The sequence below is a fragment of the Rhinoraja longicauda genome, chromosome 29 (assembly GCF_053455715.1).
Source record: "Rhinoraja longicauda isolate Sanriku21f chromosome 29, sRhiLon1.1, whole genome shotgun sequence".
In the NCBI taxonomy this organism is placed as follows: domain Eukaryota; kingdom Metazoa; phylum Chordata; class Chondrichthyes; order Rajiformes; family Arhynchobatidae; genus Rhinoraja; species Rhinoraja longicauda.
In genome coordinates this window covers 26,380,974-26,406,089 of record NC_135981.1, presented here as the reverse complement: position 1 = coordinate 26,406,089, position 25,116 = coordinate 26,380,974, and the positions used below count along the sequence as shown (strand labels likewise).

The following is a 25,116-nucleotide window of genomic DNA, read 5'->3' as shown; positions in this document are numbered from 1 at the left end:
ACTGAGTTACTGCAGCACTTTGAGTTTTTGCCATTTACCATAATGTACCATTCCCTTTTATAAAGGACATATTGTAGCGACCATAGAGAATGGTCCAGGTCGTCGAACCCTCGGATTGGCCAGCGAGGGAACGCGACCATGGGGATTGGTCCAGGAAACTGCAATAAACTGCAATAAACTTCGTCTACAACTAGCAAGTTTCGGACTCGCCATAATATTGTGTTATCTGTACTAAACTAACCTCGCTAATAGTTGTGATTACGGGATTAAATCAACTTTAGGTGTAAACTGGCCTTGACTACAGTAGCAGTGGTAGCAGAAGAGTTGCAGCCTTCCATTCTACATGACTCTGTGATGCTAAATCTCTATCCCATGAACACAACACAAAGAAGAACATAGCACAGTACAGCACAAGAATAGGCCCTTCGGCTCACGATGTCTGTGCCGAACATGACAACAAGTACATCACTTATTTATCTGTGCATAACTCATATCCCTCCATCCCCTGCATATCCATGTGTCTATCCTAAGGTTTTTTTAAATGCCACTAAGGTATCTGCTTCATCCCCCACCCCAGCAGCTCGTTCCACACACTCACCACCCTCTGTGTAAAAAAAGCGTGTCCCGCACATCTTTAAACTTTTCCCTTCTCACTTCAAAGCTAATCCCTCTTTGATTTATCCATCCTGTGAATAAGGTTCTGACTGTCTACCCTGTCTATGCCTCACATAATCTAATTTACTTCTGTCAGGTCTCTCCGCAACCTCTGACGTTCCGGAGAAAACAATCCTAATCTGTATTAGTATTGATAGAGAGAGCATTGATCCATGCTTTGGAGCACACACAAGCCATGTTGAAGGAGCAGGCCACTTCACAAGCTGCCCCTCGCCCCAGTTTAGTTTAGTTTAATTTGGAGATACAGCGTGGGAACAGGCCCTTTGGGCCATCGAGATTGCACCGACCTGTGATACTCGTACACTCGTTCTACCCTACACACTAGGGACAACTTGTAGAGGCCAATTAACCTACAAACCTGCACGTCTTTGGAATGTGGGACGAAACTGGAGCACCCGGAGGAAACCCACATGGTCACAGGGAGAACGTACAAACCCCGTATGGACAGCACCTGTAGTCAGGATCGAACCCGGGTCTCTGGCGATGTAAGGCAGCAACTCTACCACTGCGCCACCGTGCCGCTCAGTTATCTCCACCTGATGTCAATATTGGCCTCATTAACCGCCTTCGAAAGCACAGACCTGAAGTGAACAAACATCCTTATTCCTGAGGGACTGTCCAAGAAAGATATGACCTCATATTTAATGCTGTCACACAAACGAGCCATTTTCTTATTAGTACATAAGAGTTCCATAATCTCATGGTGGTGTCCCATGGGGTGAAACAGGAAGCCATTGAATGCAGATTGTCATATTCTGGATAGAGTGGATGTGGAGAGGATGTTTCCACTTGTGGGAAAGTCTAGGATCAGAGGCCACAGCCTCAGAATAAAAGGACGTACCTTTAGAAAGGAGATGAGGAATTTCTTTAGTCAGAGGGCGGTGAATTCATTGCCACAGACAGCTGTGCAGCTGCAGAGGCCACCAGTGGACATTTTTAAGGTGGAGATTGGCAGATTCTTGATCATATCATATCATATATATACGGCGCGGAAACAGGCCTTTTCGGCCCACCAAGTCCGTGCCGCCCAGCGATCCCCGCACACTAACACTATCCTACACCCACTAGGGACAATTTTTTACATTTACCCAGTCAATTAACCTACATACCTGTACGTCTTTGGAGTGTGGGAGGAAACCGAAGATCTCGGAGAAAACACACGCAGGTCACGGGGAGAACGTACAAACTCCTTACAGTGCAGCACCCGTAGTCAGGATCGAACCTGAGTCTCCGGCACTGCATTCGCTGTAAAGCAGCAACTCTACCGCTGCGCTACCGTGCCGCCCTAGTAGTACGATCAGTACGGATAGCAAGGGTTATGGGGAGAAGGCAGGAGAATGGGGTTGAGAAGGAAAGATTGATCAGCCATGATTGAATGGAAGAGTTGATTTGATGGGCCGAATGGCCTAATTCTCATCCTTTGACTTATGAACACTATCCTTCTCAGTGTGATCCATTAACGAGCAGGTGCAGTGATGTTGGTGACTGGGTGAGTACTGCTGGCAGGGCTGTCAGTCGGATAATCACCCAGGACTCACTGTGTGGCCCTGTGACCTCTATGAAAAGGATTCAATAGACAATAGACAATAGGTGCAGGAGAAGGCCATTCGGCCCTTCGAGCCAGCACCGCCATTCAATGTGATCATGGCTGATCATTCTCAATCAGTACCCCGTTCCTGCCTTCTCCCCATACCCCCTGACTCCGCTAACCTTAAGAGCTCTATCTAGCTCTCTCTTGAATGCATTTCAAAAACAAAACGTCACTTTACGTCTGTTCTCAGGAAGGGTCACTGGCTTCTCTATCCACAAATGCGATTGGACTGACTGAGTTTGTCCAGCATCTTTATTTTAGATTTCAAACCCAGCACCTGCAGCTTTTATTTATTTTCCATTGAAAGGATCAATTCCAGTTAAGCTGCAAGAGAGAAATTCATAAGCAGAATCATATCAGTCAGGGTGAATTATTTTTGTCTCACTAAATAACGCAAGACTTCGAGCTGCATGAATGTGCAAGCTGATTCGGGTAGGCATGCTGGTTTTATTCAAGGCCGTGTGCGAAATTGGACTCACTCGATGCACTACAGGCCCAACAAGGAGGAGAAATACAATCACAGAAAAATAATCCAGATGCAGAGCTCTTTTGACACAATGTAATTTTAAATAAGTCTCTGCATGTGCTCTTTCTGAGCTGGTTATTGTTACTACAGTCAGAGGTATCTTAAAATGGTCCAGTGCCTTAAGGTGTTCTGCATCGATGCAGAATGAAAGGGAAACACTTTGATGGCTGTCAGAGAATTATTTCATGTAGAGTATCGCTGCTGTGCCTTCAACACACGTTCCCAAAATCTCCAGGCTCAGGAAATACAGAGGACCGGGCAAGGCAAAGAGTGTCAAAGGTGCCAAACCAGGCAACGGCAACTGTTTTCCTTCTTACATTTAAAGCATTGTTTGAAGGCGGGCGAGTGGCTGTTTGTACAAACTGATTAGAGAGAGTGAGATATAGTACGTGTGTGGTAGAGTGAGGTAGAGTGAGATATAGTGTGGAAACATCCCTTTGGCCCACCAGGGCTTTACTGACCCTCGATCAGCCCATCATACAGTAATCCTATATTCAACTAATCCATCTTAATTCTCTTCATAATGTCATCAATTCCCCCAGATTCTATCAGTCAGCTACACACAACGGGGCAATTTACAGCGGCCAATTAAACTACCAACCCGCACATATTTGGCATGTGGGGGAAACTAGAGCACCTGGAGAAAACCCATGCGATCACAGGAAGAACGTGCAAACTGCACACAGACAGCAGCCGAGGATAGGATTGAACCTGGGTCTCTGGCACTACAAGGCAGTGGCTCTATCAGCTGTGCTGCAGTATCACCCCTAAATCGCCTTCAAGCAAGGGGAAAGTTCCATTGCAGTTAGCGAAGAGAAATTTGGCCAATGCTGCCTGTCCCGCTGAGTTACTCCAGCATTTTGTGTCTACCTTTGATTTAAACCAGCATCTGCAGTTCTTTCCAACACGAGTTTTATGATTACTTTTGCACAAGGTTCATCTCACTTTTAAGGACAGCTGTGCTGAACTCTGTGATTAGAATTGTTTATGACAGCTACTGGAAATCATGTTACCACAGGCAACATATTTGATTTTCTTTCAAATTCCATCCAACTAATTTGAAGGTGTAACATAAGGGAGAGTATTTCAGCTCAATATCACTAAACAGGCAACTCAAACCCATTCTTAAAATCGTTCTTTCTGTTCTGGGGAAAACTGACTTGATATGTTTAGTTTAGAGCTATAGTCGGAGACAGGCCCTTTGGCCCACCGAGACCGTGCTGAATCAGTGACCACCATACACTAACACTATCACACTTGGGACAAGTTACAATCTTTACCAAAACCAATTAACCTACAAACCTGTACATCTTTGGGATGTGGGAGGAAACCGGAGCACCTGGAGAAAACCCATGTGGTCATGGGGAGAATGTGCAAACTCCATGCAGACTGCATCCGTAGTCAGGATCGAACCTAGGTCCCTGGTGCTGTAAGGCAGCAACACTACAGCTGTGTCAATGTGCCACCCTGTGAAATGAAACAGGAAGAAATCCTTTTAATGGAATCAAGAGAGCTGGTGCTTCCTTATTTTCAACATATTTTCTCTCCGCTAAAGTAGCCATTACTTTAACTTTCCTATCAGAATAAGTTGTTCATTTTTCTGAGTCAATGTTCAATTGCTGATCAGTGTTCAATATCTGATCAATGTTCATGTTCTGCATCAATGGAACAGTAATGGGATTAGCTTCCATTCACAGTTGATACCAAAGCAGAAACAAGTGCCCGATTGTTGGCCAACAGACATCCGGTCTGAAGAAGGTTCTCGACCCGGAACATCACCCATTCCTTTTCTCCAGAGATGCCTTCTAACTTGCTGAGTTAATCCAACATTTTGTGTATAAACCATCAGCTGCAGTTCCTTCCAACGCAGTTAGTTGTGCATGTTGGTTTGGACGCATTGCTGAGCCACTACAGGGCATGACACTAATTACATTGCTGTTCATTTTCAGGGCGTCGAACATTGTTACTACCATGGGGAAATCAGAGGACTCTCCAACTCATTTGCGGCCATGTCAACATGCCATGGACTGAAGTAAGTACAGAGGCTTACAAAATGGCCCTCATTTTGAATGGACATTGGCTCAGATGTTTGTGCGGCAGAAAATGTAGAAGTGCTGAAGTGGTGAGGAGGAGATGGGCGGGGGTCTAATTGAAGTGGATATCAGAATCTCATTTAATTTTACTTCATTTCTAAGCCATTAAGAGATGAAGAAACTTGTGGTGAAAGGCCACGATAATTCAGAAAGGTTTGAGGGAAATGGGAGTGACAGTATTGACACAGAGAAGGGAGGTGCAGCTTGGAGAGAGCCATGGGATATGGAGCTGGGAGAGGTGATGGTGAGGGGGAGAGAGGGCATAAAGGGTGTGAAGGGATGTGGTAATGAGAGGGGTAAAGAATGGGGTCTGGCTAGTAATTGGGAAGGTAGTAATGCGGGAGAATGAGACTTTAGAGATAAAGCCTGGAAACGCGCCCCCATATCTTTGGATAGTTGGAGGAACCCGGAGAAAACCCACGCGGTCACAGGGAGAATGTACAAACTCTGTACAGCCAGCACCCATAGTGCGGAACGATCCCGGGTCTCTGGCGCTGTGAGGCAGCAACTCTGGCGCTGTGAGGCAGCAACTCTACCGCTGCGCCACCGTGTCGCCCTCCGATCACTAATTTCTTTAGCAATTGGGGATGGGAATGAATGGCGGGGACACAACTACTGTGGAAAGAGATCTGCATGAAGAGCTGAGGACTGGCATTGCTGGTCCTCCATGCCTACAGTTTGTAGCTGACATTTACGTGAGATTGAGCAGTCCCAATAGATAAACGACAACAGTTGGCTGCTGGAACCAGAAGTGCAGAAAGTGAAAGATTGATGATAGCCAGAAAAAAACACTACTGCAGCAGAGGGACCAAAGATCTACCAGCACGAAGAGCTGAGACACAACCACCATGAAGCCCATATCCAACTCACACCATATGTGGCAGAAGGCATAATAACACACATCTGCAAGATCATTACAAAGGAGGGCCTCACATGCATCACCTCAGGTAGACCACACTTAGAGAGGCCGCACTTGGAGTATTGTGTTCAGTTTTGGTCACCCTGCTGAGGGAAAGATGCCATTGAGCTGGAAAGAGTGCAGAGAAGCTTTACGAAGATGTTGGACTCGAGTTTGAACAGGCTAGAACTTTCTTCTTTCGAGTGCAGGAGACTGAGGGGTGATCTTATAGAGGTGTAGGAAGGAACTACAGATGCTGGTTTACACCAAAGATAATCACAAAATGCTGGAGTCGCTGAGTTACTAGCATTTTGTGTCTATCTTCAGTGTAAACCAGCATCTGCAGTTCCTTCCTACATAATTGCATTGGTATGTGGATAGGAAACATTTTGAGGGATTTGTGCCAAACACAGGCAAATGGAACTAACTTAGTTGGGGTATCTTGGACAGCATGGTCGAGTTGGTCCAAAGATCTGTTTCCGTGATGTATGACTCTACAACTCTATGACTCCTTGATCATGAATGAGGCTTGTTTCTATCTTGTTTAACCAAAGCAGATGTGAAGGTATCAGAGAGTGCAGGACTAGCACTGCAGAATAAGAACACAAACCCAGAGAGACCTTTGATTGTTGGTCCATCTGCCAAGCACCCAGTGCACATGTTGACTAGACAGTTAATTGGAAAATTGTTTTCTTTCTGTTGTCCTCCATTATTAAACAAGGGGTGTAATGTATCTGCCTCATGTAATACCAATCCATAGACAATATTGTTTTGAAGATGTCATCCGTTCAAGGAGCAGGTCATTGGGTTTGCCGCGGGCTAGTGTTGCAGCAGTGCCGGATGACAGAAAGTTCCAGAAGCAGTATAGTCCTGGAGTCCAAGAGTAATAAAGCATTGGAAGCAGGCCCTTTGGTCCAACACGACCATGATGACCAAGATTGTGAATTGTGAAGAAGATGCTATGAGGTTGTAGGGTGACTTGGACAGGTTGTGTGAGTGGGCGGATGCATGGCAGATGCAGTTTAATGTGGATAAATGTGAGGTCATCCACTTTGGTGGTAAGAATAGGAAGGCAGATTATTATCTGAATGGTGTCAAGTTAGGAAAAGGGGACGTACAACGAGATCTGGGTGTCCTAGTGAATCAGTCACTGAAAGGAAGCAGGCAGTGAAGAAAGCCAATGGAATGTTGGCCTTCATAACAAGAGGAATTGAGTATAGGAGTAAAGAGGTCCTTCTGCAGTTATACAGGGCCCTAGTGAGACCGGAATTATTAAAGGGTAGGATACTGATAAGTGTAGAAAGTGGGATCTTGGAGGCAATTGCTCATTGATCTCTGAATGTAGCAGAATGTAGCGGGTAGGTAAGTAAGGTAATGGTGGCGCAGCGGTAGAGTTGTTGCCTTACAGCGAATGCAGCGCCGGAGACTCAGGTTCGATCCTGACTACGGGCGCCGTCTGTACGGAGTTTGTACGTTCTCCCCATGACCTGCGGGGGTTTTCTCCGAGATCTTTGGTTTCCTCCCACACTCCAAAGACGTACAGGTATGGGTAAATGTAAAAATTGTCCCTAGTGTGTGTAGGATAGTGTTAATGTGCAGGGATCGCTGGGCAGCGCGGACTCGGTGGGCCAAAGGGCCTGTTTCCGTGCTGTATCTCTAAATCTAAATTCTAATGCATTGATGCTTACAATGCATAATAATAATGGGATAATAACACTCAAACTTCAGAATACACGTGTGCATCCAGTCAGAGAGGATGCGATTGGGTTACAAGATGTCACCAGTCTTGGAAGTACTGTAGTTATGGGGAAAAGTAGTTTTGCATTTGTATTTTGGTTTGCGTATGTGTATGTCCACGTGTCCAGAGTTGTCAGAGGCCTACACTGGGCAACTAGAAACATCCAACTTGCTAAAAGCTAAGTGGTCAGAAGAGTTTGAGGAGAGCTGAAAATTATTTTCACTGAAAGTATAATATGGTTCTGAATCTGACTGCCTGGGAGGGTAGTTGAAGCAGAAACCCTCAAAAGTAGTTCAAAACGACCTGGATAAGCACTTGATCAGCTGAAATCTGCCAGAATACAGACCACAAGCTGGGACGTAGGATCAGTCTGAGAAGTTCATTCTCAGCAGCCATGATCACCGTGGGCTGAATGGCCTCCTGTGCCAGAAACTGCTTTGGATGTTTCACATCCAGTCCAAGGAAAGCAGGCAGTGCAGTATGGGGTGGGGATGGGTGCTGTTGGTGAGGATGGGGTGTGGGTTGGATGTGGTGGGAGGGGATGGGGTGGGGTTGGATGTGGTGGGGGGGATGGGGTGGGGTTGGGTGCTGTAGGGGAGGATGGGGTGGGGTTGGGTGCTGTTTGGATGGGTGCGGACTGGTTGCTGTTGGTGAGGATGGGGGGTGGGGTTGAGTGCTGTTGGGGAGGATGGGGTGGGGTTGGGTGCTGTTGGGGGGGATGGGGTGGGGTTGGGTGCTGTTGTGGGGGATGGGGTGGGGTTGGGTGCTGTTGTGGGGGATGGGGTGTGTTTGGGTGCTGTTGTGGGGGATGGGATGGGGTTGGGTGCTGTGGGGGATGGGGTGTGGTTGTGTGTGGTGGGGGGGATGGGGTGTGGTTGGATGCTATTGGGGGGATGGGGTGGGGTTGGGCATTGTTGTTGAGGTTGGGCTGGGGTTGGGTGCTGTTGATGAGGATGGGTGCGGACTGGATGCTGGTGAGGGTGGGAGTGTGGGTCGGATGCTGTTGGTGAGGATGGGGTGGGGTTGGGTGCTGTTGTGGAGAATGGGGGTAAGGGTTGGGCATTGTTGTTGAGGTTGGGGTGGGGTTGGGTGCTGTTGGGATGGGTGCAGACTGGGGGCTGTTGGTGAGGATTGGGTGGGGTTGGGTGGGGTTGGGTGTGGTTGGGGGGGATGGGGTTGAGTGCTGTTGGGATGGGTGTGGACTGGGTGCTGTTGGTGAGGATTGGGTGGGGTTGGGTGTGGTTGGGAGGGATTGGGTGGGGTTGTGTGTGGTTGGGGGGGATAGGGTGGGGTTGTGTGTGGTTGGGGGGGATAGGGTGGGGTTGGATGATGTTGGTGAGGATAGGTGGGGACTGGGTGCTGGTGTGGGTGGGAGTGTGGGTTGGATGCTATTGGGGGGATTGCAATTAAAGATTTGTAGATTAAGTATATGTTGAAAAATTATGAATATATTTTACTAACTTTCCATTTATTTTGAACTAATCCTGAATTTTTAATTCCTTAACTCAAGTGGTGTATTTTATGATGGGAACTACACTTATGTTATTGAACTAACGGACAACAAGACTGATCAGGTAAGCCCAGGCACTTAATTTACGCTTAGGATAACTTCCAATAAGCCGTGGGTAGATTTGTATCTCAACTGGTGAATGGCATTAGCTGCAAATGGTGCATAGTAAATATCTGAGACTTCCCACCCTTGATTGAGCTGCAAAGACTTACTGCACAACATGCGATGTCGTTCCATGTGTCAGTGCAGGACGTCCAGTCACACTTCCCAGTGAGTCATGCTACTCAGTTTCAGTTTAATCACGTGTACCGAGGTACAGTGAAAAGCTTTTGTAGCGTGCTAACCAGTCATTCATCCTGCCACTCAATGAGACAACTCTCACACATAAAGCAAGCCAGCTGAAGCCAGAATTCTAATCGCTCAGCTCTGGATAATCCTGGAGCTGGAGCTTGCCAGTGTTCTGTGCTTGTAACCTCTGCTGCTTGGAAGGATAAACTTCAACAGAGTATAAAGGCATCGAGCTCTAGGTAATCCATGCTGAGATCCTTGGTCTGGGAAGAGTCCGTTTATTATTCATTGACGGGATGTGAGCTTCACAGGAGGGCAGAGCCAGCATTTGTTGCTGCATGGGTGAAGTGTACTGCTACACTACAATCATTGTAGTTTTGGACTTACTAGATTGTAGTTTTGGACACAATGATTGTGCTTATCTATTATATGATTTTACCGGATTGCACGCAACGTATTTCACTGTACCTAGGTACATGTGACAATAAAGTGTCGTTGAATCATTGAATTGAATTGAGTCATTAATTGGGAAGGAGATGGTGAGTTGTGTTTTGAACTATTGCAGTCCTTGAGTGTGGACACTGCCACTGTGCTGTTTATGAAGGGAGTTCCAGGATTCTGACCCGTCCGGTGAAAGAATGGCGATACATTCCCGAGTAAGGATGGTCTGAGTCTTGGAGGGAATCTTCTAGGTGGTTGTGATCCCATGCTTTTGCTATCCTTTGTCCTAGCTGGTAGAGTTTGGACACCTCTACCAGCTAGGAAAAAAGCCAGAAAGTGCTGGAGTAACTCAGCAGGTCAGACAGCATCTCTGGAGAACATACCTTGGTGACCTTTCACGTCAGGACCATGGACCAGGTGTGAAGTTTGGCGGGAGCTGTCTAAGGAGCCTTTGGCAGATTTCTGAAGCATTTGTAAACTCAGCATCATATTTCAATCACAGTGATTCCAAGCAATAGTTCCACATTGAATTTTGGAAGACATAGATACATAGATACATAGACAATAGTTGCAGGGGTAGGCCATTCAGCCCTTCGAGCCAGCACCGCCATTCAATGTGATCATGGCTGATCATCCACATTCGGTACCCCGTTCCTGCCTTCTCCCCATATCCTTGATTCCGCTAGCCCTAAGAGCTCTATCTAACTCTCTTTTGAATGCATCCAGTGAATCGGCCTTCACTGCCTTCTGTGGCAGAAAATTCCACAAATTCACAACTCCCTGTGTGAAAAAGTTTTTCCTCATCTCAGTTCTAAATGGCCTACCCCTTATTTATTCTTGAACTGTGGCCCCTGGTTCTTGACTCCCCCAACATCGGGAACATGTTTCCTGCATCTAGCTTGTCCAATCCCTTAATAATCCCTCGAGATCTCGCTGTTCAGGATTCTAGAATAACCTGTGTGAGCAAGATCTTGCAGATATATAATGTTGTAAGCCCTCGTGAAAGTGTCCATTTTAGCTCAGGTGAGGTGTTAGGTTACAAATGACCATTTCCTAGATTGCAAATTAAAATTATTCCAGCTAAAAGTGGCAATATTCCAAAACATCTGCACGTAATGTTCTATTAACATTAAATTTTAAAACCTCATCTACTTATATCGACATTTTATGAATTTAATGTATTTGGTAATGTGTCTTTGCAATTTTATCATAGTAATAGATCACCAATTGTCTACCATAGTTCAACTTACTAGCTGACACAAGACTCTCCAGCTTGTGACTATAAATAACATGAAATGCAGAACGATCCATTAAAAACAGAGTCACATCACGCAATGCCATAGCTCATATTTACTGCAGTGTGGGCTTGGCAACATAACCCAATGATCAAAAACAGTAATTAGGTTACTGCAGTGCAGACAGATGGGATGACTTTTCAAAAGAGTCACAACTGCCAGAAACTGTGAAGGTCTTTTAGAACAACCAAAAAATTGTTCATTACTCAGGGGATAAAAAAAAGCCTAAAGCAGCTGATTTTCTTTATGATCTCCAAACGTTCTATCTTAGTTTAGTTTAGTTTAGTTTAGAGATACAGCACAGAAACAGGCCCTTCAGCCCAACGAATCCGCACTGATCAGCGATCCCTGTATGCTAGCCCCATCCTACACACTGGGGACAAGTTACAATTCTTACCAAAGCCAATTAACCTACAGACCTTTACATCTTTGGAGTGTGGGAGGAAATGGAGCACCTGGAGAAAACCCACATGGTCACGGGGAGAACGTATAAATGCCATACAGACAGCACCCATAGTCAGGAACGGACCTGGGTCTCTGGCACTAAGGCAGCAACTCCACCACTGCACCACCGCGCCGCCCTGTAATAAACCTCCAGGTATCAGTGTACTGACATATAGCTGACATGTACTGGCACTGTTCATACTTAAAGCACTCAGATGGACAATCGTGCTCGATTGAGAAACAGACTCATTTTTGATTTGGTCCCCTGAGATCTGGTGTGGATTCGTGTGGCATCCCAGTCTGAAGCAGGTCAAAGATATAATTTCTCCGTGAGCAGGGACGAGAAAAAACACCATTCCTTCATTGGGCTTGGCTGGATATTGTCAGAATGGGGATGGAATTATGTTTTTGGTTCATGATTAACGTCGACCTCTGAATTAGATATGGAAAGGCCAAAACATAAAATATCATCAGGAGACACAAGGAACACTCTGGTGCTGGAATTCTTCCCCCCCCTGTCCCCTTCCATCTATATCCAACCCAACGGCTGTACATTTCACACTTCCTCTTCTCACCTTGTTTGACATCTTTTCATCTCCTTTTCACCTTTCGCCTTTTTTACTTACTCCATCCATTTACAAATCAAACCCTCGCTCACCAATATCCACTTATTTGCCAAGCTTTGTCCCGTCCCACCCTCTTTCCTCCAGCTTTCTGCCCCCTACTACAAGGGTCCCGACCCGAAGCGTCACCCATTCCCTCTCTCCAGAGATGCTGCCTATCCCACTGAATTACTCCAGCATTTGAATGAATGAATGAATGAATGAATGAATGAATGAATGAATGAATGAATGAATGATACTTTATATCACATGGGACAAGTCACAGTGAGATTCTTTGTACCCAAGGTATGCAAAGAGTCACCACATAAAGGTAGACATAAAGGTACAGGTATCCCAGTTTAACACAAACCATTTTTAACACATTCATTGTGGCCCCCCTTAGTTCTCGGCGGCCCCCCCACACTGGGCACTCCATTGTTCTCCCTCTTGTGTCTATCTTCCACCAAAATAGAGAGTAGTTTTTAGTCTAGTACATCCTTAATATATGTTATTTTGAATGGGCAGAATTAGCTGCAAATTTCTCAAAGCAGCAAGGGTGAACAAATTAACTGATTCCTTCCAAAATGATTCCCTTCCTTTACGGCCATCAAACACTTTGAGCTGCACAGTATGATCAACCTGCCCAAATCACTCTCCAAGGAAAAGGAATGCAACAATGAATAAACTACTCCTTCACACTCCACCCCTCCATCATCTACCCCAGTCCTGCCATCTCATTCTCTCAGCATAATATCCGACTAGGTATGACAAAATGCTGGAGTAACTCAGCAGGTCAGGCAGCATCTTTGGAGAGAAGGAATGGGTGACGTTTCAGGTCGAGACCCTTCTTCAGACTGATGTCAGGGGGGGCGGGCAAAGAAAGGGTGTAGTTGGAGACAGGACGGCAGTGGGAGAACTGCCAGAACAAATCAGGGCAGATGACCTCAGGGAGGGGAAGAGAGGGAAAGCGGAGCTATCTAAAGTTAGAGAAGTCTATGTTCATACCGCTGGGGTGTAAGCTGCCCAAGCGAAATATGAGGTGCCGTTCCTCCAATTTGTGGTGGACCTCACTATGACACTGGAGGAGGCCAATGACAGAAAGGTCAGACTGGGAGTGGGAGTGGGAGGGCGAGTTGAAGTGCTGAGCCACCAGGAGATCAGGTTGGTTAAGATGGACTGAGCTAATATCCGACTACGTGAAATTGTATCAGTTATGATAACAGTACAATCATGATTCTAGTGTAGCTATTCCAATACCTTAATACCTACATCCCAGGGTGTTCATTGTCATTCAAGAAACTGTTGATATTTCTCTTTGATCCACACAAAGAGAGGCCTCTAGTTCCAAACCTGCCCCTACATCAACCCTGTCAAGTTGAACGTAAGAATGAAAACAGAGAGAAGGGTCCATGTAAATGTGAGTCTGCTGGGTTTAATGACTCAAACCGTTCATCTTTCTGCAACAACTAAACAAGCATGTGTAGGAAGGAACTGCAGATGCTGGTTTATGCCAAGGATAGACATAAAATGCTGGCGGTCAGGCAGCATCTCTGGAGAAAAGGAATAGATGATGTTTCAGGTTGGAACCCTTCTTCAGACTGAAAGATAGGAGGAGGAGGAGGAAGAGGAAAAAAATGGAGGCGAGTAAAGGCCAGAATAAATCAGGGCAGATGACCTCAGGAAGAGTGGAGTCCATAATGGCCCATTAATGACCGAAGATGTGCTAATAAGAGGGATACAAGGATGTGAACAGTGGAACTGGTAGGATGACTAAGCTGGGGGAGGGAGAGAGAGAGAGAGTGGGGAGAGAATGCAGGAGTTACCTGAAATTAGAGAAATCAACGTTTATACTGGTGGGTTGTAATGATTGGCAGGTTGATTGGCTTCTCCATATCCAATTCAGGAGTTGAATTTAATCATGAAGAAGATGTAAGTGGAGTTATAACTGAAAGTTTTAATGCACACTCGAAGTATACCAAGAAAGAATTCCATCCGCACTCTGACAATATCCAACCCAGTCCAGGGAGAGAATAGTGCTCTTCCTCTTACCTTCTCACAGCTGAGGTAGTGTTCACCTGCTTCACCAGTGGCTTTAAGATGAATCCTGCCTTCTCTCCAGAAGAGCGTTATCCCCTCCTCATCACTGGGACATACGCTGGTCAGACGAAGCTCTGCATGAGTTGAGAGATACCTGGTGGTCTGGAACCTATTACTGGGAACCTACCTGGACAACTGCCAGATATGTGTAGTAGGTTTGCAGAGGACATGAAAGTTGGTGGTGTTATGAAGGTTGGTCCAAGGCACCAGCAGGATCTAGAGCAGATGGAAAGTCGGGTGGAGCATTGACAGATGGAATTTAACCCCAACAAGTTTGTGGAGATACATTTTGGAAAGTCAAATAGCTGTAGGAAATATACAGTATATGTTCGGGTGCAAAGGAATGCTGTTGAACAGAGAGATGATGGGTCCTGAAGGTGGCTTCTCTGGACAATTGGACGGTGAGGAAGGTATCTGGTATGCTTGCCTTCATAGGTTGAAGCTTAGAATAGAAAAGTTGAGACTTTACAAACCACTGACCAGGCTGCTCAAGGCGTGTTGTGTGGGATTCTGGGCACCATGCGATAGGAAGGGGTTGCCTGATGGACCATTGGAGATGGTGAGCCAAAATGTCTTGCCAAAATTAACACAAGGCCTATTTCTTTATCTTGTCCATTTTTTCTGGAAGATTGGATCATGGCAGTGGAATGGGTTTGAATGGGAGGCATTACTTGCACAATTGAGCCCAGGCAGACTTGATAAATTGACTCAATCTTATCCATCCCTTCTCCCTAAGTCCATATTCCAGAGTTAGGCATCATCTAACCATTGGCAGTGATAGTTCTGCTAATCGACAAGACCTTTGTGCAAATTGCTGGTCAGTGGACCAGCTTGCGATGCATTCACTTTGGCCTGGAATTGCATAACAGTGCTACTTCTCATTATGCAATTAAATATCAATTCCATTTTCCAGAGTGAAATGAGATAAGGACCATTTCTATGTTATCTTATGTCACTTGGAAATTCAAACGGGCACATCCCAGTATGAGTCAAGCTTGCATATCTAATGTGATTCCTGTCACAGAATGTGCTGTAGTGAAGTAACACTACTGGGTACACTGTGCAGGACATTCAACCCAATACAACAGTTATGGTCACAACCATCTTTGAGGTAGGTCACGTACTATCATTCACCACACCACTTCCCATTCCTAATCTGTGCCGCAAAGACCAGATCCTGACCCACAACCATTCAGTACCACACCCTTCAATCTCGATGACCTAGTGAGTAGGAAAGAACTGCAGATGCTGGTTTACACCGAAAGATGGACACAAAATGCTGGAGTAACTCAGCTGGACAGGCAGCATTTCTGGAGAGAAGGAATGGGTGACGTTTTGAGTCGAGACCCTTCTTCAGACTGAGAGTCAAGGGAGAGGGAAACCAGAGGTATGGAAGAGCATGTAAGGTGTGAAAGAACAGATCAAAGCAGACGATGATCAAGGAAATGTACAATGGTTCATTATTCGCTGAGGGGAAGGTGCCAACGAAGCATACAAACTGTAAAATTAATCGTCGTCTGCTTTGATCTGTCCTTTTCACACCTTACACCCAACCAGATACATCAGATGTGATGTGTAGATGTGTATAGTTGTTGTTTGGTGAATGAGAAAAACTTCACATGCAAGACTCCAAACCATAACATTTTGATTGAGCTGAACTTCTCCCACAGTGCCCCAAGATAATCCCTGGACAGTCATCCCTATGTGTATTGTTGACAGTATTGTGGAAACACAAACTGATACCAGACTGGAGATCAGGGAACATTTTCCAGGCTCCCTGACTCTTAACATTAGGTTTCCCCACCATTTGAATCTATATCCGGTTACTTTTTCATTTGAATGGATGAGGAGACATTTGCTAAAGTTCTGTGTGGGTCTCGACACAGATTAACTAAACCAACTCTTTCCCAATAACTGTTCAGATCAATGAACCTTTCTAAAGCTTGCTAGAGTCAACAAAATGAGGCAGAGCAAATTACTATTAAAACACAAAGTACATATGCAAAACACCAGGATATGTGCTCAGCAAAGAAAACCAAGCCCAATGCCATAGTAATATCTAAACTGCCTGTACACACTAATGCTATGGGACAATAACTAACTCCATATTCAATAATAAACTATCTCCATGTTAACAAGCACATAAAGACTAATCGTGTAGATGCCAGTATATCATTGATGTATCAAGTGGGCACCTCCCTTCACTTTTGCTTCATTGAGTTAGCTCCACCACAACTCGGGAAGGTGCAACAGTTGGTTCTGGGCTCACAGAACCACCCCTCTCAATACCTGCTCTCACCACCTATGTTACCAATCTATATGCTAAAACTCTTGTTTGTTTGTTTGTTCCTGAATTACAGCCAAAGTGATACACGATAGCACGACAATTTTAGGCCCACCTTATTCACCGTCGTCCCTTTTGGTGCTAGTGGAAGACGTTTCATTGAAATCGGTGTTATATTTTTAAAGATTCACATTTTAAAGTTTAGGGAGGGAGGGAGGGGGAGGAGGGAGGGAGGGGGGTGGAGGGAGGGGGAAGGGTGGGAAGGAGGGGGGGTGGAAGGAGGGAGGGAGGGGGAGGATAAGGAGGGTTGAGGGGGATGGAGTGGGGGGAGGGGAAGGGGAGGGGGGTGGAGAGAGAGGGGGAGGGAAGGGGGAGGGGAGGGGGAGGAGGGGGAGAGAGGGAAGGAGGAGGGTAGGGGGAAGGGGGGAGAGAGGGGGGATGGAGTGGGGGGAGGGGGAGGGGTGGAGGAAGAAGGGGAGGGAGGGGGAGGAAGGAGGAGGGGAGGAGAGGGTGCTGCACCAATGCAGGTGAGATTTGGGCCCAACGGGTCCACTTGGTCTAGTATCTACTACATAAAGGAAACTACATTGGATTAATTCACTCAAACAAATGCTACACACTCGACAATGTAGAGCAGGATGATTCTTCGTGAAATTATATTCATTTCTCCATGGATGATTTATATTTAATCACTCCTAATGGCTCATTTTCAACCCTAATGACTTCCAGGCTTAAATCATTGGAAGTAGTTCTGTAATTGAATGTGCTCGTTACTAATAAAAGCAAGGAGGTTACGGCATCTTGGAATCTGTCCTCAAGGCTTGTCCAGCCAACCAGGATTCAAGTGGGACAACAGGATGTGGGCTTGTTTGACCACTTTCATTCCATTTGGAATGGTATTTGGAACCAGTCCCACGACCTCAGTTTGTACGTCCTTCAAACCTCTACCTAACAAGCTGGGGGAGATGATTCCAGGACTCTCCGTCTCCTCAAAGAGCTGCTGCTCTGATGGTAGCAACGCCTCTCTGTGCCGCATGCTGTGGGCTTCAGCGCATTTCCAGAGCCATGCACACACAGTGACTGCAGCACTGCACTGGTGCTGCACTGCACTGCATTGGTGCTGCACTGTACTGCATTGCACTGCACTGCCAGAGGTGCTGCACTGCTGGAGGAGCACCTACACTGTGACCACTTGGTCTCGGGTGTTAGGGGTTATGGGGAGAAGGCAGGAGAATGGGATTGAGAGGGAATGATAGATCAGCCATGATTGAATGGCGGTCTAGATTTGATGGGCCGAATGGCCTGATTCTACCCCTATAACCCATAAAACTATGAACTCTAAAGTAGATTTTGATGAAGAATAGGGGAGTTCTCTCTGACCCCTGGTCTAATGGTAACACCATCGCACCGAGTGAGATTTTACCATTGTTGCACATGTTGTTTAAAGGACTTTACTGTGTGCACATTAAGCTGCTGCATTCCCCCAATTATATCATTTACCCTTGGGATCCCACTGTGTTTTAGATATCCCAAGCACATAAAGAGCACTTTGTAAATGTCTTTTTTCTTTGTTTGTGGTTTGTTGATCCAGGAAATGGGTAGATGAATCATTTGGTCCAGGAAGGATATGCAGGCGTTGGTGATAAGTGCAGAGGGTTTGCCAGAATGATGCCTGGATTAGGGGGTATTTGGTGCAGAGAGAGGTTGGACAGGCTTGGGTTGTTTTCTCTGGAACGCCAGAGGTTGTGGGAAAACCTCAAAGAATTATATAAAACTGTGAGAGGCTTAGGTGGGGTAGATAGTCACAACTATTTCCCAAGGTGGAAATGTCAAATACCAGAGGGCATAGTTTTAGTGTGAGAGGGGTCAAGTTTAAAGTAGATGTGCAGGGAAAGTTTGTTTTTAAACAGAGGGTGGTGAGTGCTTGGAACATGTTGCCGGGGGTGGTGGTGGAGGCAGTTATGACAGTGGCATTTAAGAGACTTTTGGATAAGCAAGTGGATATGCAGGGAATGAAGGGATATGGATTATGTGCAGGCAGATAAGATTTGGTCTTGGCATGATGCTTGGCACAGATACTATGGGCCATAGGGCTTGTTCCTGTGCCGTACTGCTAATGTGCTCTACATAAACTCCAAAGACGTACAGGTATGTAGGCTAATTGGCTGGGTAAAAATGTTATTAAAAAAAAGAAATTGTCCCTAGTGGGTGTAGGATGGTGTTAATGTACGGGGATCGCTGGGCGGCACGGACTTGGTGGGCCGAAAAGGCCTGTTTCCGGCTGTATATATATGATGATATGATATGATAATCCAGGAAGGCAGCATGGATGACAAAGCGCTCTTTTTGCCCTGGAGATTTGCAGAGTTATTACTTCAGATGAGTAGTCAGTAGGGAGCTGAGAATGAGTTTGAAGTGAGGAGGGTGGGAATGACGAGTGAGACACCAAGTGGACTGGCTGTACCTGGTTTAAAGGAGGTGTTGTTTGCTTTAGAACTGGCCTTTGGGATGCTTGGAGGTGGTCATATTATGAGGGACGGGAATGTGGATAAAGGCTTCGACTGCAGCGAAGGTTTTTTTGCAGGGGTGGGTAGCATATCAGAGGTGCAAGTGTTTGGATCTAAAAGCCTAGACTGGTCCTATTGAGTACCAGGGATAAGGATAGATTTGAGGATTTGGAAATAGTCCTGCTCTGCACAGATGGGTGGAGCAGTGATGCACCTGGAAGAGTTGCTGCCTCACAGCGCCAGAGACCCGGGTTGGATCGGGTACTGTCTATGTGGAGTTTGCACGTTCTTCCTGTGACCATGTGGGTTTTTTCCGGGTGCTCCGGTTTCCTCCCACAATCCAAAGACGTACAGGTTTGGAGGCTAATTGGACGTTGGTAAATTGCCCCTAGTGTGAAGGCATTGAAAATGGGATAACATAGTACTAGTACGAACCAGTCTGATCACTGGATGGTAGTGTGGACTCGGTGGGCCAAAGGGCCTGTTTCCATCTTGTATCTCTGAACTAAAGCTCTAAACCAAGATGTGCTTTCTACAGAGAGCAGACTCTGCTCCCAACCATTAAATGGCGTGATCCTCCCCTTCCACAGTCTTCACAACCATGAGTTTGTGCCTGCAGTACTGTATTTCTGTCACAGTTCCCCTTTCCTGCATTTTGGTTTGCATTTTCTTCCTTCAGGCTTGGCAATATGTATCTTCCGACCGATTCTATTCCAACGCAAACACGTCTGTTTTTCACAAAGTGCTCAGAGAGATTTGGTCAAATTGTAAAATGCATTTACACAAGAGTGGAACCAATTAGAGAGAGGACCTGAGGAGATTTTGTGCTCCAGTGGTGAATGATACACTTAGTGCCTGGCTGCAAGCTATTGCAGTTGATGCTTTGGGATTTTGAGGTTTTACACAGTGGACACTTGTTAGCATTTGAGAGCTTATATAAAGTCAAAGGAAATCAGGTTTTATCCTCTGGGTATTGCAATGCGGAATATCAGCATACGGAACAGGCAGCAATGCCTGCACTCCGTCTGCTTGGCTCTTGGCCACACCAGCTGCTCACCACAGCGCTAGCAACCAATGCATTGCCAAGCTTCTTAACTCTGTGGGAGATGAACTCAGTATTGGGGCAGCATGTGTGCACTGGAATGTGCCTGTCATGGATAGTGAGTTTCGAAGAGGGAGAGAACTGGGCCAGCGGGAGGAACAGAACATGCCTGCAATTTAACATTTCACTGGAGTCTGCAAACTGGAGCAATTGTTCAGTACTGGATCCTTTGATCAGTACGGGTGTCAGAGGTTTGCAGGGAGAAGGCAGCAGAATGGGGTTAGGTGGGAGAGATAGATCAGCCATGATTGAATGGCAGAGTAGACTTGATGGGCCAAATATCCTAACTCTGCTCCTATTCCTTATGACCTTATGACCCTCAGAAATAGACTTTAAAATAATTTAGTGATATAGCGCGGAAACAGGCCCTTCGGCCCACCGAGTCCTCACCGACCAGCGATTCCCGCACACTAATACTATCCTACATTGGGGCAATTTTTTGACATTTATACCAAGCCAATTAACCTACAAACCTGTACGTCTTTGGAGCGTGGGGGGAAAACCGTAGTTCTCGGAGAAAACCCTAGTGGTCACGGGGAGAACGTACAAACTCCATACAGACAGACTCTTGCGTTTCATTGAATAGGAACAACCTACTTACTGAAGGAGTGCTCCTACTTACATCGGCAAGACCAAACGCTGGCTCGGCGATCGTTTCGCTCAACACCTTCGCTCAGTCCGCCTTAACCAACCTGATCTCCCGGTGGCTCAGCACTTCAACTCCCCCTCCCACTCCCAGTCTGACCTTTCTGTCTTGGGCCTCCTCCATTGTCATAGTGAGGCCCAGCGCAAATTGGAGGAACAGCATCTTATATTTCGCTTGGGCAGTTTACACCCCAGCGGTATGAACATTGACTTCTCCAACTTCAGATAGTTCCCCAATACTGTGGTTTACGTATTACTGTAGGCTGCAGCTACATTGTACATCCGTATTGTATTGAACTGATTTCATTCTATGTGGTAGATTATTTTATGGCATGTTCAGCATAGAACTCATGATCTGTGAATAAGAGTGCTATTGCACACAAATGTGACCTTTGCCACAGAGACTGTCACTCCCGCATTGGTCTCTTCAGCCACAAGCGACGCTGCTCTAGCCGAGGTGTGGAGCAAGCAGCCAACTAGGATGCGTCACCCATGGTCAGCCATGACCGAGGGGGCCTAAGAAGAAGATGCCTCCCTTTACCGGGCAACCGAGGCAGAATTTGTATTCCCTTTAGTGGTTAAGCTGCCAGGAAGATGTACTGATAGCAAAATATTGATCTGCAATCGGCTATAGAAAACGCACTCATTTATATGACTTGTGTTAAGTTTTACTTTTTATTTCACACACACAAGCCAAAGAGTAAATGTGCTCACAATGATTATGATTATGCTGTTACCTGAAACACGCACCTAAATTATTTTTGCCTGTTTCAGAATAAGTTGAAAAATAAGGTGCAGGCTAGAAAAGTAAGGCCACATTTGGAACATTGTGAGCAGTTGGCCCATATCTGAGGAAGGATGTGCTGGCATTGGAGAGGGTCCAGAGGAGGTTTCTGAAAATGATTCCAGGGATGATTGGGTTAATATATGAGGAGCGTTTGATGGCTCTGGGTCTGTACTCGCTGGATTTTAGTGGGATAAGGAGGATCTCATTGAAACTTATAGAATAATGAAAAACCTGGATATAGTGGATGTGGAAAGGATATTTCCTGTAATGGGAGAGTCTGGGACCAGAGGGCACTGCTTCAGAATAAAAAGGACGGAACTTTAGAATGGAGATGAGGAGAAATTTCTTCAGTGGTGCGTCTGTGGAATGCATTGCCACAGACGACTTTAGAGGCCATTGGGTATTTTTAAAGCGGAGATTAATAGGTCATTGGAGAATGAGACTTGGAGGGAAAAATAGATCAGCCATGATCGAATGGTGAAGCTGACTTAATGAGCCAAACGGCCTAATTTTGCTCCTGTGTCTTATGATCATTTGAAAAATAATCAGATATTACTGTATTTCCCAATTGAGTTTTCACATTTCAGCCGGTTATCTAAATGTCATCTCTACCTTCCTATGTGGTTTATTTACTGTGGATGTTTCTTATGATATCTTGTTTGCTTTTGTCATCAAATGCTGATTATATTACTGGTTAGCTTATATCATTACAATGAATGAAACAGAAACCTATATCCTATAACATTACATTAAATTGCACAGAAAATGACCCTTGCAATCTAGTAATGGCTGGGTGCACATCATTTTGCACTGTACGTATCACCAGATTTACATGCAGGCATAGCAATACAACTAGAGGCATTCTCAAATGGATCGTGAAATTATAGGGCTATAACATGTTGGTTAATGTAGAGTTTTAGACGCTGTTTCAATGTAACACTGCCATTCTCCGTTTACATACAGCATGATCGGCAATCTCATATAGTGTACAGATCTCCTGGTCTTGATATCCCAGTGGGATGTGCTTCATCTGGTAAGCAATGCTCCTTCATCTATTATGTACACTACGTTATTTGAGTCAGAGATTTGATAGGAAGTGGGATAAAGTGTAAGTCGACCGCTGTATGTAGTATATTGCTCACATAGAGGCTGAATCTCATAAGCCCTCAAATTGCATTAGTACGAAGAATGGATGCTGTAGAGTCAAGGGAATGACATTACCTTATGGTTGCCCTCCAAAATACTCTCTAGGTGGACAGTATTTAGACTTTGGAGATATAACAAGGATACAGGTCTTTCGGCCCATCAAGTCCACGCCGACCATATACTAGCACTATCCTACACACACTAGGGACAATTTACATTTTTACAGAATCCAATGAACCTGTACGTCTTTGGAGTGTGGGAGATAACCAGAGTGCTTGGAAAAAGCCCACACGGTCACGGGGAGAATGTACAAACTCCGTACAGGCAGCACCCTTAGTCAGGATCGAACATGGGTCTCAACCGCTGCACCACCGTGCCGTCCGGCATTTTATTTCCTTAATTTTACAAGAGAGTGTAAAAATGATTGAAGTCAATTTAGTAGTCTTTTTGTAGAAATAAGGAACTGCAGATGCTGGTTTATACCAAAGATAGACAGAAAGTGCTGGAGTAACTCAGTGGGTCAGGCAGCATCCCTGGAGCAAAAGGATGGGTGACGTTTCGGGTTGGGACCCTTCGTCAGGCTAAAGACTAAATCTCTTCTGGACCTCTGAAGAAGGATCCCGACCCAACCCGAAAGGTCACCCATCCTTTTTCTCCAGAGATGCTGTCTTCACTGAGGAAGATACACACAATCTCCCAAATGTTCTAGGGGCTGGAGAACCTAGGGTGATGGAGGAACTGAAGGAAATCCACATTAGGCAGGAAATGGTTTTGGGTAGACTGATGGGACTGAAGGCTGATAAATCCCCAGGGCCTGATGGTCTGCATCCCAGAGTACTTAAGGAGGTGGCTCTAGAAATAGTGGAAGCATTGGAGATCATTTTTCAATGTTCTATAGATTCAGGATCAGTTCCTGTGGATTGGAGAATAGCAAATGTTATCCCACTTTTTAAGAAAGGAGGGAGAGAGAAAACGGGTAATTATAGACCAGTTAGTCTGACATCAGTGGTGGGGAAAATGCTGGAGTCAATTATAAAAGACGAAATTGCTGAGCATTTGGATAGCAGTAACGGGATCGTTCCGAGTCAGCATGGATTTACGAAGGGGAAATCATGCTTGACAAATCTACTGGAATTTTTTGAGGATGTAACTAGGAAAATTGACAAGGGAGAGTCAGTGGATGTGGTGTACCTCGACTTTCAGAAAGCCTTCGACAAGGTCCCACATAGGAGATTAGTGGGCAAAATTAGGGCACATGGTATTGGGGGTAGGGTACTGACATGGATAGAAAATTGGTTAACAGACAGAAAGCAAAGAGTGGGGATAAATGGGTCCCTTTCGGAATGGCAGGCAGTGACCAGTGGGGTACCGCAAGGTTCGGTGCTGGGACCCCAGCTATTTACGATATACATTAATGACTTAGACGAAGGGATTAAAAGTACCATTAGCAAATTTGCAGATGATACTAAGTTGGGGGGTAGTGTGAATTGTGAGGAAGATGCAATAAGGCTGCAGGGTGACCTGGACAGGTTGTGTGAGTGGGCGGATACATGGCAGATGCAGTTTAATGTAGATAAGTGTGAGGTTATTCACTTTGGAAGTAAGAATAGAAAGGCAGATTATTATCTGAATGGTGTCAAGTTAGGAGGAGGGGGAGTTCAACGAGATCTGGGTGTCCTAGTGCATCAGTCAATGAAAGGAAGCATGCAGGTTCAGCAGGCAGTGAAGAAAGCCAATGGAATGTTGGCCTTCGTAACAAGAGGAGTTGAGTATAGGAGCAAAGAGGTCCTTCTACAGTTGTACCGGGCCCTGGTGAGACCGCACCTGGAGTACTGTGTGCAGTTTTGGTCTCCAAATTTGAGGAAGGATATTCTTGCTATGGAGGGCGTGCAGCGTAGGTTCACTAGGTTAATTCCCGGAATGGCGGGACTGTCGTATGTTGAAAGGCTGGAGCGATTGGGCTTGTATACACTGGAATTTAGAAGGATGAGGGGGGATCTTATTGAAACATATAAGATAATTAGGGGATTGGACACATTAGAGGCAGATAACATGTTCCCAATGTTGGGGGAGTCCAGAACAAGGGGCCACAGTTTGAGAATAAGGGGTAGGCCATTTAGAACGGAGATGAGGAAGAACTTTTTCAGTCAGAGGGTGGTGAAGGTGTGGAATTCTCTGCCTCAGAAGGCAGTGGAGGCCAGTTCGTTGGATGCTTTCAAGAGAGAGCTGGATAGAGCTCTTAAGGATAGCGGAGTGAGGGGGTATGGGGAGAAGGCAGGAACGGGGTACTGATTGATAGTGATCAGCCATGATCGCATTGAATGGCGGTGCTGGCTCGAAGGGCTGAATGGCCTACTCCTGCACCTATTGTCTATTGTCTATTGTCTATTGTCTGACCCGCTGAGTTACACCAGCACTTTCTGTCTATCTTTAGTAGTCCTTTAGCA

The 25,116-nt window shown here is 45.7% G+C and overlaps 1 protein-coding gene across 5 annotated transcripts in view; it reads left to right on the top strand.

The window, feature by feature from the left end:
* The window catches only part of adam11 (ADAM metallopeptidase domain 11), a 159,152-nt gene that overhangs the window by 46,750 nt on the left and 87,286 nt on the right, over positions 1 to 25,116 (top strand). For all 5 annotated transcript variants that reach the window (XM_078424546.1, XM_078424550.1, XM_078424548.1 and 2 more), the window contains exons 5-7: positions 4,742 to 4,824; positions 9,032 to 9,095; positions 22,487 to 22,556. In XM_078424546.1, the coding sequence (XP_078280672.1) occupies positions 4,742 to 4,824; positions 9,032 to 9,095; positions 22,487 to 22,556 (217 nt within the window). The remainder of the gene's footprint in view (positions 1 to 4,741; positions 4,825 to 9,031; positions 9,096 to 22,486; positions 22,557 to 25,116) is intronic.